At 43.6% G+C, this 16,838-nt stretch overlaps 1 protein-coding gene across 2 annotated transcripts; it reads right to left on the bottom strand.

Annotated features, from left to right (window-relative positions):
* Positions 1 to 507: 507 nt before the first annotated feature.
* Positions 508 to 8,968, bottom strand: GSTP1 (glutathione S-transferase pi 1). 2 transcript variants are annotated; one of them, XM_061609735.1, is made up of 8 exons: positions 8,899 to 8,968; positions 8,560 to 8,721; positions 7,961 to 8,198; positions 7,155 to 7,261; positions 6,440 to 6,527; positions 5,724 to 5,827; positions 4,789 to 4,896; positions 508 to 2,135 (listed from the first exon to the last, which is right to left on the bottom strand). In XM_061609735.1, the coding sequence occupies exons 4-8, from the start codon at positions 7,245 to 7,247 to the stop codon at positions 1,947 to 1,949; spliced, it is 582 nt and encodes a 193-aa protein (XP_061465719.1). In that variant the 5' UTR covers positions 7,248 to 7,261; positions 7,961 to 8,198; positions 8,560 to 8,721; positions 8,899 to 8,968; the 3' UTR covers positions 508 to 1,946. The 2 variants fall into 2 exon arrangements, with proteins under 2 accessions (XP_061465719.1, XP_061465718.1); XM_061609734.1 differs by having other exon boundaries at positions 8,160 to 8,198.
* Between the last annotated feature and the right edge of the window lie 7,870 nt (positions 8,969 to 16,838).

Below are 16,838 nucleotides of genomic sequence, written 5' to 3'. Positions count from 1 at the left end.
ACTCTCCAGCAGCAAAATGTGTTGGGCGGAATTAGAAAATGCAACCAGCTGAGAGGTAACAGTAGCCTCTATAGAGGGGATTCATCTGAGTATCAGGCTGTGCCAGGATGCCACTAGACAGTTGAGGAATACATTCAACCCTTTTTAAGGGCTCACACTCTCTGGACAGCCTTGGGGGGGGTAAGCCTTCACATACAACTAGAGCAATCATGAACCTGTGATGTAATCCTATAGAGAATTCCCCATCAGTCATTTCTGGTAAAAGAAAGTATTTGATAGGCTGTAGCCAAGAGTGGAGAGCATCCTATATATGTCAGTGGAGCTCTGGATCAAAGCAAACATCTTAACTCTTTATCAGTTAATGAGCCCACTTACCTTGATTCAAGTCTGCTGGCTCACCTTACAGCAAATAGCAGCCTAGAAGAGACAGTATTACTCACACACACTTCCCCAAGTACAAACCAAATGAAATTTTCTAGCAAAAAGGTACCATTGTGTATAATGGAATCTAATTTAATTTGATGTGCTTTATTCTTAAACAATTTCAATGTACAAAATACATTACAATTCTTGTATCACTTATACCATAGGGCAACTCCCCAAGACAGGCTTGCCTAAGAAAGTGATTTGCTCAAGGGTCTCCAGTGAGCTTCATCACAAAACAGGGATCTGAGCTTCATCGACCCATCCCCAAGAAAATTCAGATAATGTCTAACCTGGTCGGGGATGAACAGTAAGTAGTTTTACCAACTTCTTATCACCAAATGCTGAGCACACATGCATGGCAGGTTACAAGTTTCTATATAAAGGTTTAGTGCCTCCAAGACCAAAAACAAGGAGTCTTGTAGCACTTCCAATAAATTATGGCATACGTTTCACTTAAACCCACTTTATCAGATGCACTTTATCAGATGGAACCCACTTTGTCAGATGCATGGAACATCCTGACGGGGGTGGTGGTGGTGGTGGTGTGTGTGTGTGTGTGTGTGTGTGTGTGTGTATATATATATATATGCATGTGTGTGTTACTTTACTCAACAATCATTGCTGCTGTGAAGAGTTACTGTGCTTTTTTTGGCATATATTTAAACTCTACTTGAATTGTCAGTCTGTACTTTTGCATTTTATTTTCATTTAAATGTTTTGCCCTGTACGCCCATGAGCAATATATATACTGTATGCATGCATGTCTATGCGCACACACACCTGACAACTGAGGATCACATTCTGTGTATCTGAAGTGGGCTCTAGTTCATGAAAGCTTATCAGCTCTAAAACTTTGTTGTTTTTCCTTTAACAGACTAATATGGCTAACCAATCTGGAAATAGATACCAAGAACAACAGAAGAGAAGTGCAGAATTAGGTGTGTGCTAGGTGTGATGGCAAACGATCAATGACTGGATCTCCCCTGGTTTTGAAAAGATAAATATAGCTGCGGGGATCTGATTCCAATCAGAGGGAAAGCACAAGGGGATTTAACATCCCACACACACATACACCACAGCCTTAATCTAAAACAGAAGCTCCCAGAATGACATTTACTTTTTCAAAAAAGTGGGAGATCTTTTCATGAATATTCCACTGTCTTGTCTGCTTGCACCCTCAGTTGCAGCTTCAGTGGTGCAGCTTAAGACAAGAGCTATAAATCAGACAGGTAGGATCCTAGATTACTGTTTCACTATATATGCTTCCCTGGGGTCCTTTGGGAAGAAGGGTGGGATATAAATCTAACAAATCATAATAGTAGTAATAAGACACTTGGCTCTAACAAATCAAGCACCTCTCCCTTGATTGCTGTAGTCTTCTGCTGTTTTCTGTTACTCTCCCTCCCTTGTAGAGATGCCAGACTCTTTATTGAAACTCGCTTCATTAGCACCAGAACATATAAAACTACAAAGCTCCCAGGGATCACCACAAAAACTGCATCCTGGCAAAGGAATCAGTTTCACTGCTTGCCATTCCCATTGATGGGGCGCTGCTTGTGGGCATCAGACTCCAAGAAAGCTTTGAGGAGTGGCCGGGCATCAAGCCGCTTCACATAGCTAGCGAGCAAGGGGAAGGAAGCCAGGCAGTTGGGCGCCAGGACCAAATGCACGTGTAACAGGTCAAGCAGATTGTAGTCAGCAAAGGAGATCTGGAGGAGGAAGAAAACAGAAGGAAGAGAAAGGGGTTGCAAGGGTAATCATCATTTTTCAATACATTAGACTTTGTTAAGGTAGGGGGCAGTTTGTATGTTTTTGGGAGGATCTGAGCATACGGTAGTAATACCCTCCAGAGGATGCATGTGAACAGAATACAAGAAAGCCATTCTGGGAATGGTCTCTACCACATTTTTGGCTGGTCGCCTCCTAAGGCAGAAGCTTATACACATGTATGCAATAATTTTGCAGTCTTCTGCAATTCTACAATAGTCAGAATTAGATACAGAATCCCATCTTTCTCTTAAACTGTTTTTAAAAGCAGTTCTGTTGTTTTGAGAAATGTGACCATCTGTCAATTATTGCAAGCATAAATATAATGATATTATATAAATTATTATTAGGGTCTCTTATCATTGTTTTTCACTCCTTTAATTTTGGAAATGTTTTATTTTTTAGTAAAACAATAAAAATATTAAAATGTTTTATATATATATATATTTAAAAAGCAAACATTCTGGTTCTTATGACTGTGGTGATAAGCTTGAATTGTTTGGGCAACCAATGCTGAAATCTCAGTAGCTTGAGTGAGTGGTTAAGTAACATTCTGGCAGTTGGGGATATGTGGTTTCAGTGCTTTGGACTTATTTTTGCTCAATAAGGTAAGTTATGCAAATATTATAATATGTACATTTGCTCAATGTGCATAGATCCCAGAATTCACCATTTTATTGGTCACACAGCATCAGCACCTGGGACCCTTAGTAACCGTTGGGGTTCCAGTGCTCTGCCGATGCGTACCTTGAATATTGCTTTCCTTTGACCTGGCAGTTTGAGTGGGTCCAGGCAGCTGGGTCTAGCCACCATTTCAATCTCATAATGCCCCTGAGCTTTTGTCACTTTGGAGCATTGTGAGAAATTAAAAGGGTGGCTAGACCCAGCACTGCTCAGAGTGCTGCTACTGCATAGACAGGTTAACCCATTGACAGAGGAGGGGACCCACCAGAGAGGACACTTGACCCAGGGCTCCCTCAAACCTAGAGCCAGGTCTGTTGTTGGGTGAAAATTCAGAATGGAGTTCGCTATCCGATTCTGTTCCATTTTCAATTCGTCAAATGGGTTGCAAGTTCCTATTCGCTATAAATTTTGTTCTGCTAGTTATTGAGATTTCCGGTTCTCCCTTTTTTTCCCATTATTTTTTCTGAAAAATTATGTAATTTTCTCTGTTATTGCTTATGCTGTTGTATATTTATATAATGTATACATGAGCAGCAGATTACAAAAATCATTACATAAATAATTATGTAATTCTTGCTGTAGATTTTTTAAAAATTACAGTGTCTCTTAACAGCCGCAAACGCATGCAAAGAGTGGGAGCCTGTTCAACGATGAGACGAACTTGTGGATTATCCCAGAATTCAATACCAAATCCAATTTTATCAATATTCTACACCATCTCTAGTGAAAATGCTTAATTTTTATAATAGGGTCCACCCTCCACAGGGCAATTGTGACAGATGGGTGGGGCTGCCCATCTGTCAATCACTTGACGTTACATGACACAGGTGTCAAAGGAAGCACCAGGAGTGCACTCTAAGCATGCTTCTGCTGCTTCCTTTGCAGCCCAGGCTTCATTTTTTAAAAAAAAAAAATAGCATGGACTAAGCACAGCTCTGGAAGAAGGGTAGAAAACAAAGTACAAGTTGGCGAAGTAAAGGTTTATGGCATGAGTGGGGAACCTTTTTGATTCCATGGATAAATCCTTATCAGGATTGGATTCACAGGCCAAATTTGCCAGGTGGGTGAGACTGCCTAGATGTCAATCACTTGACATCACAATGACATCAGGTCCAAAGTGCTTGCAAAGCGCTACTAAAACAAAAGTTTTTTTCCTTCATTTTAGCAGGTGTTTCCATACAAAACCCATCCTGGATCAGGAAGAGATTTGCATGAAATCCTATCAAACTGAGCAGGATTTAACCCCCAATCACCAGCCGATAAGCAGGGGCTAAATCCTACTCAGTTTAGCTGTGTGCACCTATTCACTGCTGGGAACAGGCGCATGCAGCCAAACAGAGCAGGATTTAACCTCCCACTCATCAGCTAATGATTGTGGGTTTAAATCCTGCTGCTTTGGCTATGCAACCTTTCCCTGCTTGGAACAGGCATGTGCAGCTAGTTCAAGAGTTAACCCCAACCTCCCACCCATCAGTTGATATCACAAGTGACATCAGCTGATGGATGGGTGGGCTTGGTTTGGGGGAAAATGGCCTCATAGGCCAACTTGGACCTCCTGGTAGGCCAATATTGGCAAAGGACAGATGTCCCCACCCCTGGATTATGGGTTGGAAGAGTGCTTAAAAAATCAAAAACAGTGCATCCAGAGTATGCAAAACCACATGTATATGCTTCAGCGATGTGGAGGACAACACAGAAGGGTGGCTAGGGAAAAATAAAACCTAGAAATTGGGCATGGGGAAGATTCTATTCCAATACAAATGAAGGGCAAGAAGACATTATCTCCGCTATCAAAGACTGAATTAGAATGTGATGAGGCAAAAACAAGAGTAACAGAAACATCAGTCTATGGGGCACGACCAGTAATCTATCCAACCCAAGATCCTATTTCCAGCAAGCATGTTGCCTTACCTGTTTGCCTACAATGAAGGACTTCCCTCCATTATTCTGAGCCAGAAGGTTCTCGAAAGGACGCAGCTCCCCTGGAAGGGCTTCAATATAGGCAGCTTTGCCATTCTCCTGTCAAGGGGCAATAATCAGCATGGAGAAAGGTCATACCACAGAACCCTCTTCCTCTCTATCACAGATCCCAATTATCTGACCACCTTGGAGAAAAGCTGAGTAGTTCTGTGCTGCAAGAACAGAGATGGAACGGAATCCTTTGGCTGCTACTTCTGCTTCTACCCTTCTGCCAGAGCAGAGCTGACAGTGGAAGCAAGGAACCTGGATTTTGTTGGCTCCCAACAGTGCTGTTTCCTTACAGCAGGAATGGGGAATCTGTGGCCCTCCAGATGTTATTGGATTCCTATCAGCCTCAGCCTGCATGGACAATGGTCAGGATGATGGGAGGTGGAACCCAACAATATCTGGAGGGCCACAGGTTCCCCATCCTTATTTTATAGGAAGCACACCCATATCCAGAGGCAAAGGAGGAAACCGGACTCTGCTCACTTCCAGCTTCACTGCCCTGCCCTTTTTATCAGAATCCTTGTGGCCACATCTTCCCCATTTGCAACTTAGAGATGTCATATTTTGATTATAGGCTTGAATTTTGGACCACAAGCATTTAGGCCAGAGATGGTGAACCCATCACCTTCCAGATGTTGTTGGACTCCAATTCCCATCACCCCAACCAACATAGCCAAAGGTCAGAGATTATGGGAGTTGGAGTCCAACAGGTTCCCCTCCTGATCTAGGACATTTCTTCAATAAAGCCACGTCTTAAGACATATCTTCACCACTCCACTTCTCTTCTAGTTGTTACAGACTTCAAGAGCCTATTAAGGGAACTAGCTCTCCATCCCAATAAACAGACTGAAGCCCTCCCACACCTCCCCCCAGCTCACATAGTTTTGATAGATGAGGCGGCCGTATTTCATACGCAGGTCCTCCAATCCATCATTCACCATATCCAGCAGTGCTGCTTCATGGGCATCTTGACCATAGAGTACTGAGCCGCAAAGAAAAGGGGTTGAAAAGGGAACCTCCAAATGACAAACCAGACACTGTCATAGGATAGCTGTGCAGAGAATGAGAACTCTCTTCTATCAGTTGTTGGGTTTTTTCCCTCTGGAGATGTAAAACAACAAGTACAAATTGTGCCTCTAATTTTGCCTTGAATGCTGCCTTCAAGTAGTGAAGGATCAGGGCCCCAATGTAATTTTGATTCCCTGTTCATTATGCTTTATATACTATTTCCACTGAGAGTTGTCATTTAATATGTCTTTATGGCTTTGATTCTTCTTTTTGCCTATTATGGTTTTATTTTTGTCAGGGCCTTTAGCTAGTATTTATTTATTAATGAAAATACTTGTATTCAATTTCATTACCAATAGTGTACAACAAATGCCAAAATCGCAGATCAATACACATCGGTTCTGTCTTCTGTAACTACCATAATCACCACCTATTCACCTGTTGATCAACCCAAGAGGCATATTTGCCTACACACATCTCCCCCATATGCATACAGCTCCCCCTTAAAATGGCAACATGCACACAGATTTGCCACAAAGCCAGTCCCACACCCCCTCTTCTGCTGCCCTCCATCTCCAAGCCGCACCATGATTCCTTGCCAAGAGGCGCAGGATAGCATTGGACTGGTACAGTATAAAGTCTCCATCCTGAAATCTAGGCAACTGTCCGAAAACCTGGTAGGGAAGGGAAGAGAGGGGGGAAAAGCTTAGTGACTGGACATTCCATACCTATTCCCAACAGTAGTGCAGTGGCAAATTCAGAAGTGTAGGGCCCCTTCATGATAGTCACAGCCACGCCCCCTCCCATTCTCTCTCTCTCTTTTTTGCGCTGCTGGGTTGAGAATGAGATCCTCTTCTCGTGCAACAACACCCCTAGGAGCCAAAAAGCATGAAAGGGGAGAGTATGGGTAATGAGAAGAGTCTTCTCAGTGGCTGACTCACTTCCTTTCACTCCGATTCGTTCCAGTCAGCAGGAAAGGACAAGGAAGAATGTTGGGAGACTATTCTCAGTGGCTAGCACACTCGCCTTTCATGCTGATTGGCTCATAGGATGCAGGAGACATAGGGACCCTGCTCCCAACAAAGGAAGGGGTCTAAGGCATCCCGGCAGACCCCAGATGACTACACCCCCCCAATTCCCAATCAGGTGAAGTACAGGCCTGGTTGGCAAGCTTGTAACTTCTATCGTGGTAGAAAGAGGATCTAAGGGCCAGCCTGAAGAGCTTAGCAGAACCCATTTCTGACAATGATTGTCCTCTCTGCCCCCTAAAACAAATCCTAACTCCTAATGTTATTACTCACACATGATTTCTTGAAGTCTCCCTTCCCCCAAATATCTCCAGTCACCACATCTTCTGTCCACTCCTGTCCCTGATCAGCCAACAACATCCGCATGGCCTCACAGCGCCCTGTGAGACAGAAAGCCAAAGCATCTCAGGTGAACTTAACACAGAGCACCCTGTTCTTTAAATCTAATGGTATGTCTTTGGCACACTTGTCTTGGGGTTCTAGTGAAAAACAAAAGATCTGACAAGCCTGAAGTCTGCTCACCTCTGCTTTAAGGAGTCCATCTCTTTTCCTTTCTTTCTGCCAATATTGATCACCAAAAGTCATTCCAAATTAATACATTGGGAGCTCAACTAATGAAGAATTCAGGGGACCTGCCTCTTTTCCACCCTCTGGGCTCAAGTCTAATAAAGGATGCCCTTGCCTACGAAATGTTCCTCTCCCACGAAGGTCCAACCGTCTACATATTTACCGTGCAGTACAACCCCAATGAGCTCAGCCAGGGCTGCTTTCGAGCGAACATAGATGCGAATATTGAACTAGAAAGGTAAAGGTGTCCCCGCACTTGTAGTGCGAGTCGTTTCCAACTCTTAGGGTGACGTCTTGCGATGTTTACTAGGCAGACCGTATATATGGGGTGGGTTTGCCAGTTCCGTCCCCGGCCTTTCTTTACCCCCCAGCATATGCCGGGTACTCATTTTACCAACCACAGATGGATGGAAGGCTGAGTGGAGCTCAACCCCTTTTACCGGAGATTTGACTTCTCCCTTTCGTCCACCCGTGAGCAGAGCTTCGGCTGCGTTACCGTTACCGCCGCTTACCACTCTGCGCCACGTAGGATCTTGAATATCGAAATAGAAAGCAATTATTCTCCAAAATTCCAAAGCGCTTCTTCCTCCAACCGTTTGAGCCTTAGCGCCTTTTTTACCCCCTCCAGCAAAGCAAACTACTTCCCCGTATCAGGAGACGGTCGTGTATGCACCAGAGCTCTCCCCTTTTATGTGGTTCTTAAGCACTCACCGCGGACGGGGAAGTAGGTGATGGTGTATTTGCCTGGCACTAGAAGAAAAACGAGGAGGAAAAAAGAATAATACAACAGATCAGTTTGACTAGCGCAAGCACGCCCACTCCCCTGCGACTGCATGTGGCAACATTCATTTCCGCTGGGGGACTAACAGCATAATCGTAACCACGTCTACTCAAAAGTAAGCCCCACTGAACCCAACGGGGTTTACTCTCAGGTAAGCTCGGTTACGATTGCAACAGCCTAAGAGGCGTCATCATCTCGGTCCCAGCTATTGCCCCTGCCCCCGGGAGAACGAGAAAGGCAAGTTTCTGCCTTCCCAGCAGGAGCCTAACGGAGAAGGGCCACTCTCCAAAATGCCGCTTCGACGTGGTGCCTAGGCATTGTTCTACTCACTGTCGAAAACTCAGCCGGTCAAAACGAAGCAGAAGGCAAGACTGGTTCTTTTTTTCGCGAGCCGAACAAAGCGGTTCAATCTCTGGAGAAAATGCTGAGTCACGCTGTACTAGCAGCTTCTTGAACTAGCCCTTTCTTAAAGGGGCAGGAACCACCAAGATCCTGTACAAAGGGAACATCTTCAGCACGGCTTGATTTTAGTACCAAAACGGAACAAAATTTAGCCCCCAAAAACGAAGCAGGTTCTAGTGGTTTCAGTACCACCAAGGCTTCCCTTTGGGAAGTGTGGAGCACTAATATAGAAGACTGCCTCTGAAAATGTGGGGGCGCGGGACTCACTTTTACTCGATGGTGAGGGGCTGCAAGCAGCTCTCATCTCGCAGATCAGGGCAGGGAGTGATTTCGGGAAGTGGTTGTTCTCAGGTTGCGAACATTCATTCATTCATTTTATATCCCGCTTTTCTCCTCCACAAAGGGGTTTCTCAGAAGGGCTTAAACTAGAACACAAGGAGCAGCACTGATAATCTATGCTTTGCTCAGCAACAGAATAAAAAAACTCGTTTTAAAAAGGAATTTTTTCAATTGCTGATGGAACAAAAATAAAGTGGAAAATAACCTAACCTCAGATAACCTGAATATGAGCCAACAGTGTGATGTGGCTCTCAAAAAAGCAAATGCTATGTTAGGCTGTATTAACAGAAGTATAGTTTCCAAATCGCGTGAAGTATTGGTTCCCCTCTGTTCAGCACTGGTTAGGCCTCATCTTGAATACTGCATCCAGTTCCGGTCTCCGCACTTCAAGAAGGATGCAAACTGACTGGAACAGGTTCAGAGGAGGGCAACAAGGATGATCAGGGGACTGGAAACAAAGCCCTATCATGACAGATGCTCTTGGAGGTCGCTGATTCATAAGGTTGCCATAAGTCGTAATCGACTTGAAGGCACATAACAACAACAACATGAATCAGTGACTTCCCATAGCATTTGTTAAAAACCACACTGTTCAGATCTTGTAAGTTCAGGTCTGTGGCTTCCTTTATGGAGTCAATTCATCTTTTGTTTGGTCTTTCTCTTTTTCTACTCCCTTCTGTTTTTCCCAACATTACTGTTTTTTCTAGTGAATCATATCTTCTCATTATGTGTCCAAAGTATAATAACCTCAGTTCCATCATTTTAGCTTCTTGTGATAGTTCTGGTTTAATTTGTTCTAGCACCCAATTATTTGTCATTTTTGTGGTCCATGGTATCCGCAAAGCTCCTCCACCACATTTCAAATCAGTTGATTTTTCTCTTACCCACTTTTTTCACTGTCCAACTTTCACATCCTTACATAGAGATTGGGAATACCATGGTCTGAATGATCCTGACTTTAGTGTTTGTTAGGTCCAAACCCAACACGCAAGTCGCCCTGTCAACCCCAACTCGCTTATTACACCTGGGAAGAGTGCGGAGTTGAGTGCAAATGAACCCACTATCAGAGATCAAGTAACACGAGACAAAAACCTTTGCAAAGGGGACCCAATACTTACAAGCCGAAGCAGGCCAGCATGGGAACCTCGTTTATTGGTGTTCAAGGGTTTATATAGGCTTACCCCGAAGTTTACAATATCGGGTTCACGTCATAAAATACAAAAGAAGCAATTGCTAACTGTCATAGCTTTGGGGCATATGTAAGGAGGTAAAGGGGTACAGGGGGAAGGACAAAGTGGAAACATCAAGACTATCTCTTAGACTCTATGTCTGCATATTTCGCATGTCCTTGAGATAAGCACTATGCAGGAGCAGACAAAGGCAACTATTGAGGGGAGGCCCAGCTGCAACCAGGCGCCCCCTAAACTAGAGACAGACATGATATTACTTTGCTTACATATCAAAGGAGTTTTACAAGTCAAGGTTTGTGGGACATTGGAACAGCGTTTGACATTCCTATGCAAGGCACATTAGTAACAATAAGCAAGGTTATAAGCATAAATGTGATACAGAAATGCATAGTAGGGACGTGTCCAGCTTAAACCGGCTTTTATTATGCAAGCCACTGGAATGTAGGTAAGGGTCAGGTCACCAGGAAATAAACCAACATTTTATATCAAAAGTCAAATAAAGGCCACTTTGGTTCTATTTCCCATAAAGCCCAAGCTGGTTTAGATAGGACAAGTGAACTATAGTTTTACAAGCACTGGGGATTTCAGTTTAACCCCAACATGTTCAATGATGGAATGGACTGCCTTCAAGTCAATCCTGACTTATGGCGACCCTATGAATAGGGTTTTCATGGTAAGCGGTATTCAGAGGAGGTTTACCATTGCCTCCCTCTGAGGCTAGGCCTCCCCAGCTGGCTAGGGCCTGCTCAGCTTCCCACAGCTGCACAAGCCAGCCTCTTCCTTGTCTGCAACTGCCAGCTGGGGGGCAACTGGGCTCCTTGGGACTATGCAGCTTGCCCAGGGCTGCACAGGTGGCAGGGCACGTAACCCCTGAGCCACTCACTGTGGGGGTGATCCTTAGCTGGCCCTTGACACCCAGGAGACACAAGTGGGGATTTGAACTCACAGACTCTGGACTGCCAGCCAGGCTCTCTTTCCTACTGTGCTATACCAGATCTTTGCATTTGAGGACCTTTTCTAGTTCTTTCATAGCTGCTGTCCTCAGTCCTAGCCTTCTTCTAATTTCTTGACTGTTGTCTCCGTTTTGGTTAATGACTGTGTCAAAGTATTGATAATCCTTGACAAGTTCAATGTCCTCATTGTCAACTTTAAAGTCACATAAATCTTCTGTTGTCATTACTTTAGTCTTCTTGACGTTCAGCTGTACTCCTGCTTTGTGCTTTCCTCTTTAACTTTCATCAGCATTTGTTTCAAATCATTACTGGTTTCTGCTAGTAGTATGGTATCATCTGCATATCTTAAATTATTTATATTTCTGCCTCCAACTTTCACATCTCCTTCATCTTGGTCCAATCCTGCTTTCCATATGATAAGTTCTGCATATAGAGTAAAGAAATAGGGTGATAAAATACACCCGTCTCACACCCTTTCGAATGGGGAACCAATCTGTTTCTCCATATTCTGTCCTTACCGTAGCCTCTTGTTCAGAGTATAGGTTACGCACCAGGACAATCAGATGTTGTGGCACCCCCATTTCTTTTGAAGCATTCCATAGTTTTTCATGATCTACACAATCAAAGGCTTTACTGGTTTCTTCTGAAATTCCTTGGTCCATTCTATTATCCAACGTATGTTTGCAATATGATCTCTGGTACCTCTTCCCTTTCTAAATCCAGCGTGGACATCTGGCATTTCTCGCTCCATATATGGTTACCTACTCCTGATCTAGCACATTTTCACCATTGTTTTGTATTTGTATCTGATATTATTCCGACAAAGGTCTTTACTAAGCCTATGGGACAGAGAAACTGAAAAGGGGGGAAGTCTATAACCACTGCCCCCCCTGGATTGGCCAGGACAAACTGAGCTGCCCACCCCCTTCCAAAAGTAGACTGCTGCTGGTCGCACCCTGTTTGCTAGGTCCCAGCAACCAACTGCAGAGCTTTGCTTGCTGTACATTGGAAGCAGAACTTGGCTATGGAGGGTGGAGCCCAGCTGAGAGCTATGTGTGGAGGGGGGGGGGAGAGAAACTAAGGTAGAAAGTAAAGCCACTGAGCCCTGAACAGTGAGCTTCTTCTATTCAATAATATCCATGAATTGTCTTTTCGGTATAGTTGGAGTCCCTTAAAAATATATATTTTTTAATATTTAACTACTTTGAACCCCTCCACCTTAAAAACTGTCTTGGGATCCCCTAAATATACTGAAGCTCTCGTGACCCACTCTCCCTCATTAAAAGAATGTGTGAGGGTGGTTATGGGGCTGCACTGGCTAGCCCCACCTCCTCTATTGATACATGTCCCTCCGCTGATGGGTAGACATCCCATCACCCACAAAGGAAATGCTTCTCCTCCATTGGCATGCTTGGCTGGAGTGGGAAAGGGCTCTATGCACATTGCACGCACTGATGTAAATGCATAGAGTTCCTCTACATGAGGTGAGTGAGAGTCCCTGATTGGGCCAGATCCTTTGGTGGAGGAGCACTGCATGCATGTATATGCACATAGAGCCCTTGCCCACACTGGTTGAATGTGCAGACAGTGAGGAGCATACCTAAGGCATGATCAGTGGGTGGGGCTTGCTGTTACAGCCTCTCACACACTTCATTCAATGTGTAGGGGAGGGTCATGTGAGGTTCCTTAATTTTAGGGACACTTCCCCCAGGAAGGTTTTTAAGGTGAAAAGGCTGATGGTTGTTCAATATTAAATTAATTTTTACAATTTAAAAATCAGGTGAACCTTTCTATTGATAACTCAGTATTGAACTGCATGGGGACAAAACCATATATGTAAACAATCTGCATAAATTATTCCATACTTCTGGCCCTCAATCATATTATTCACTCTGTACATTGTATTGAATGCTTGAGGGTTCATACATATACCTCCTTTTTAATATGAAGATAATTTATCCACTGTTTTCGTGATCACTTTCCAACATTCTTTTCCAGATGGGTAGCTGTGTTTGTCCATTATTGCAGCAAACACACAGAGAAATCTTGTAGCATCTTAAAAGATGAAGAGTCTTCTTTTGATAACTCTTATCCATGTGTCAAGGTGTCTGAAATGGTAAAGGGGTATTCACTGGAAGTTGTTTCCAATAATACCATTCACCCCAGACATGTGATCTTAACCTCTTCTTTTTTGAAGGCATATCCACTGAGAGTTTTTTTTTCCCTTTCCTTTTCAGGTCACATGCACTGATTCTGTGTCTCCAGTCCTGTACAATCCACATGGTAATTGTTCTGATGCTCCAGGTAGGTATTTGTACATTCACCGCAAGTGGTAAAAGTGGTGGAAAGGTGCAAGAATCCTGTATAATATTAGCTGCAATAAAGTCAATGGGTCCTTTTCACAAGTAAATGTGAGAGATGGTAGTTTTTGTCCTGGTACTTCTTTCTGTGTTTCACCCTTCACTAAGAAGACACCGAACTGGGTCTGTGGGATGTGCCTGAGTGGAAACAAATCCTAGGCCTTCTACAGGGATAAGGTACATGAAACACTTCCTGTTGGATTGGGAATAGTGTGGTGCCTGATGTGGGCCCACTACCACTCCTGACTCCATGCAATGAAGATGCTGGCATAATTATCTCATGATCAGTTGTGCCCATGTGCATTGCAGAGCATATGGTTCAGCTGCACAAAATGCAATCATCTCTTGGGGAAGGGTTGTAGCTTAGTTGTAAAGCATCTACCTTGCATGCAGAAGGCATGAGAGTTAATCTCAAGCATCTCCAGGTAGGGCTGGGACTGGGAGAAACCCCTGCCTGAAACCCCAGAGAGCCACTGCTAGTCATTGTCAACAGTACTGAGCCCGACAGACCAATGGTCTGACTCAATATAAGCCAGCTTCCTATGTTCCATGAGAAGTTGTGGATGGCACAAATCACTTGTGTCCTGGCTTGGATGCAAAACAAGCTCATGGATTTGTGCTAATCCCTGCATAGACTTCAAAGGGCTGGGAAACTGTGTTTCTGGTGCAATATGGATGGAGGTGGAATGCACCATGGTCAACAGAATGCCCCAGATGAAGTTGTCTTCCCCATCACCAGCACTGACCCATGTGGTAGCACAGGTTGCAGGTCAGTTGCTACAGTCAAAATGGTGGGCACTGAGTGGGGAATGTCCATGCACTTACTGACCACCAGCACGAAATATTAAGGAGTGGAGAGGATGAACACGAATGTTAGCAGGTTGCTATAAGCCTAATATCTATAGATCAGACCATTTATTATCTCTCATTATTAATATTGGGTTGTATCCAGACTTAGGCATGCTTAGGGAAGAAACAGTGAAATCGATGGAACTTAAGCTAGTCCAAATCATTACTTTTATATTCCACCTTTCCTCTAAGGAGCTGAAGACAGTGTATGTGGTTCTGATTCCATTTAAGCTTCACAACAGCTGTGTGAGGTAGATTAGGTTGAAAAGACAGTGACTGGTCCAAGGTCACCTAGTGAGCTTCCTGGCCAAGTGGAGATTTGAACCTTGATCACTCTAGTCCTAATCTGATACAAACCACTATACCACACGCTAACTATGGTGGTGGCTGGTCCCCATAGAGACTAGTAGGGCAGAAGGGCAGGAATACCAACAGTAGGTAGAGCCAGTGCCAGTTTGGGTAGAGCCAATTAATTGCTGCGTTCTAAAATGGCAATGATTGAGAGGAAGAGGAAGATGACAGGCAGTGCCACCCCCTCGGCTGGATGAAAGTAAGAAGGTAGGCAGGCAGGTAGGGACTGGCTGAGGACAGACTGTGGGTAGTGGGGCAGTGCCCCATTCATCCTATTGGACCAGCTGCCACATTTATTTAAAGCATTTTTACCCCATTCTTCATACAACATGGCTCCCAAAGCAGCTTGTAGATCAATGAAAAATAAGACAGTCTCTGCCCTTAGGCTTACAATCAAAAAGATATGGCACAAAAGCGAAAAAGTATGTCTGGTTTCAGATCCCCCCCCCATTGATTTTACAATCAAAAAGATATAGCACAAAAGGGAAAAGGACTATATCTACTTTCAGGTTCCTCCCCCTCCATCATTCCTTTTCAGGTTTTCTCCAGTCTGCAAAATAATCAATTTATTTTGCCTTCTTTTCCTATCCATCTTTGTATCTTCCATTATCCTGTTTGCACTGCCTGCAGCCATCTCACCATCAACTCCTCAAAGCCCACGTCCTCTAAAAACTTTTCCTGGGTCAATATAGCTTTACTGTACCTCTCTGCCTGTTGCTAGTTGATTTTCTTCTTTTCTACAGTACCCACCCTAACTTTGTCACTTTTTATCAAGCCTCTCCCTGTTCCTTTACCTTTTCCATCCCAGATGTAAATCCAGCCAAGGACCAGCCTCCTTCAGTGACATATATAGCTCCTAGCATGCACTGTGATGCAAAGTAAGTTTTATACCATGTTGGTGATGGTACTATTAGCAGCAATAGGAGTGAATATGTGGTGGCCAGCTGCTGCTGAGCTGTAATATCAGTTGAGGACATAGATGGAGAGGCTAAGCTGTTGTTATGCCATAGCATTGCCTGACCCATGATGACCATGGAGATGTGCTACCTCTTGTGAGTGGTGGTGACTCAGCTTTTATGGGCCCTGCTGTCTTTTTCTCCTGGGCATTATTAATACCTTTCACACCTGCCTCATTTGCCATTGTTTTCCAAGTTCTTCATCCCTTTGCTGTGTCAATGGTAGCTCCACTGGGGGAAAAACAAGGTTCATTTACCTAATGAACTCTTTCCATTTAATGTGTAACAAAGGAAGATGATATACAGCATTTCCTTAGAAGTAAAGTGTTTAAATCAGGATGCTCAAATGTGTTGCACTGCCAATTTTGAAAATATCTGGGTGGGATGATTTCTGTTACTAGACTATTTTATGGATGCATCTATTTGGGGTAGTTTTACATATATTCATGCAATGGTGCTGTCAAGGCAGGACTTTGGGGCAGAAGTCCAAGTCCCCACTGAACAGAATGGGCATGAGAGTCCCCAAACACAGCGGGGCTGGCTCAGTGCATTCTGAAGTAAGTGAAATAATATATATTACCTTCTAAAGTGGTCCCCATGTAAGACTAGTAAGTCCAGAGTCTAAAATTATCAAGCTGCATTACTCTATATGACAAAGTTACAGATCTTATACAGTTTTAACATGTTTTCAATTCAGTGGATTCATAGACTTGGAGACAGACAGACTGATTGACTGATGCAGACACAGACACAGATGTAGGCCCCAATCCAGTTAAAATTAGCAGTGGCTGATTTTAGTGGAGTAACAGACACAAATAAGAAGTTCCCTTGATCTCAGTGAGATTGAAGAACACTGCTATATTTAGCTGGATCTGGACTACAGCATCTAAAATTCATGGTGATAGCAGAAGTGACATGGTCCTATGTAAATGGCTTACTATTCTGCACATTATAATTAGATAAAAATAATGCATTATATAAACATGGGCAAGAGTAATAATGGATTATCACATGCTTCTTTCTACACATGTACATGTACAGAATATATAATTTCATCCATTACTTTGTGCAGCTCTGTATTTAACTGCTGCTCATGAGCTGTTAGTTTGTAGGTGTCAGAACATTTTGATATAGCACATTTCCGCACTGTTGCTTTTGATCTCTGGTAGTCACCACTGCAGTTAACACAGGTTACTCAGTAAGTATCAG

This window comes from Rhineura floridana, chromosome 2 (genome assembly GCF_030035675.1).
Source record: "Rhineura floridana isolate rRhiFlo1 chromosome 2, rRhiFlo1.hap2, whole genome shotgun sequence".
NCBI classification, from domain to species: Eukaryota; Metazoa; Chordata; class Lepidosauria; order Squamata; family Rhineuridae; genus Rhineura; species Rhineura floridana.
Note: the sequence above shows the minus strand (reverse complement) of the source record. Positions and strands in the feature narration are given on the sequence as shown.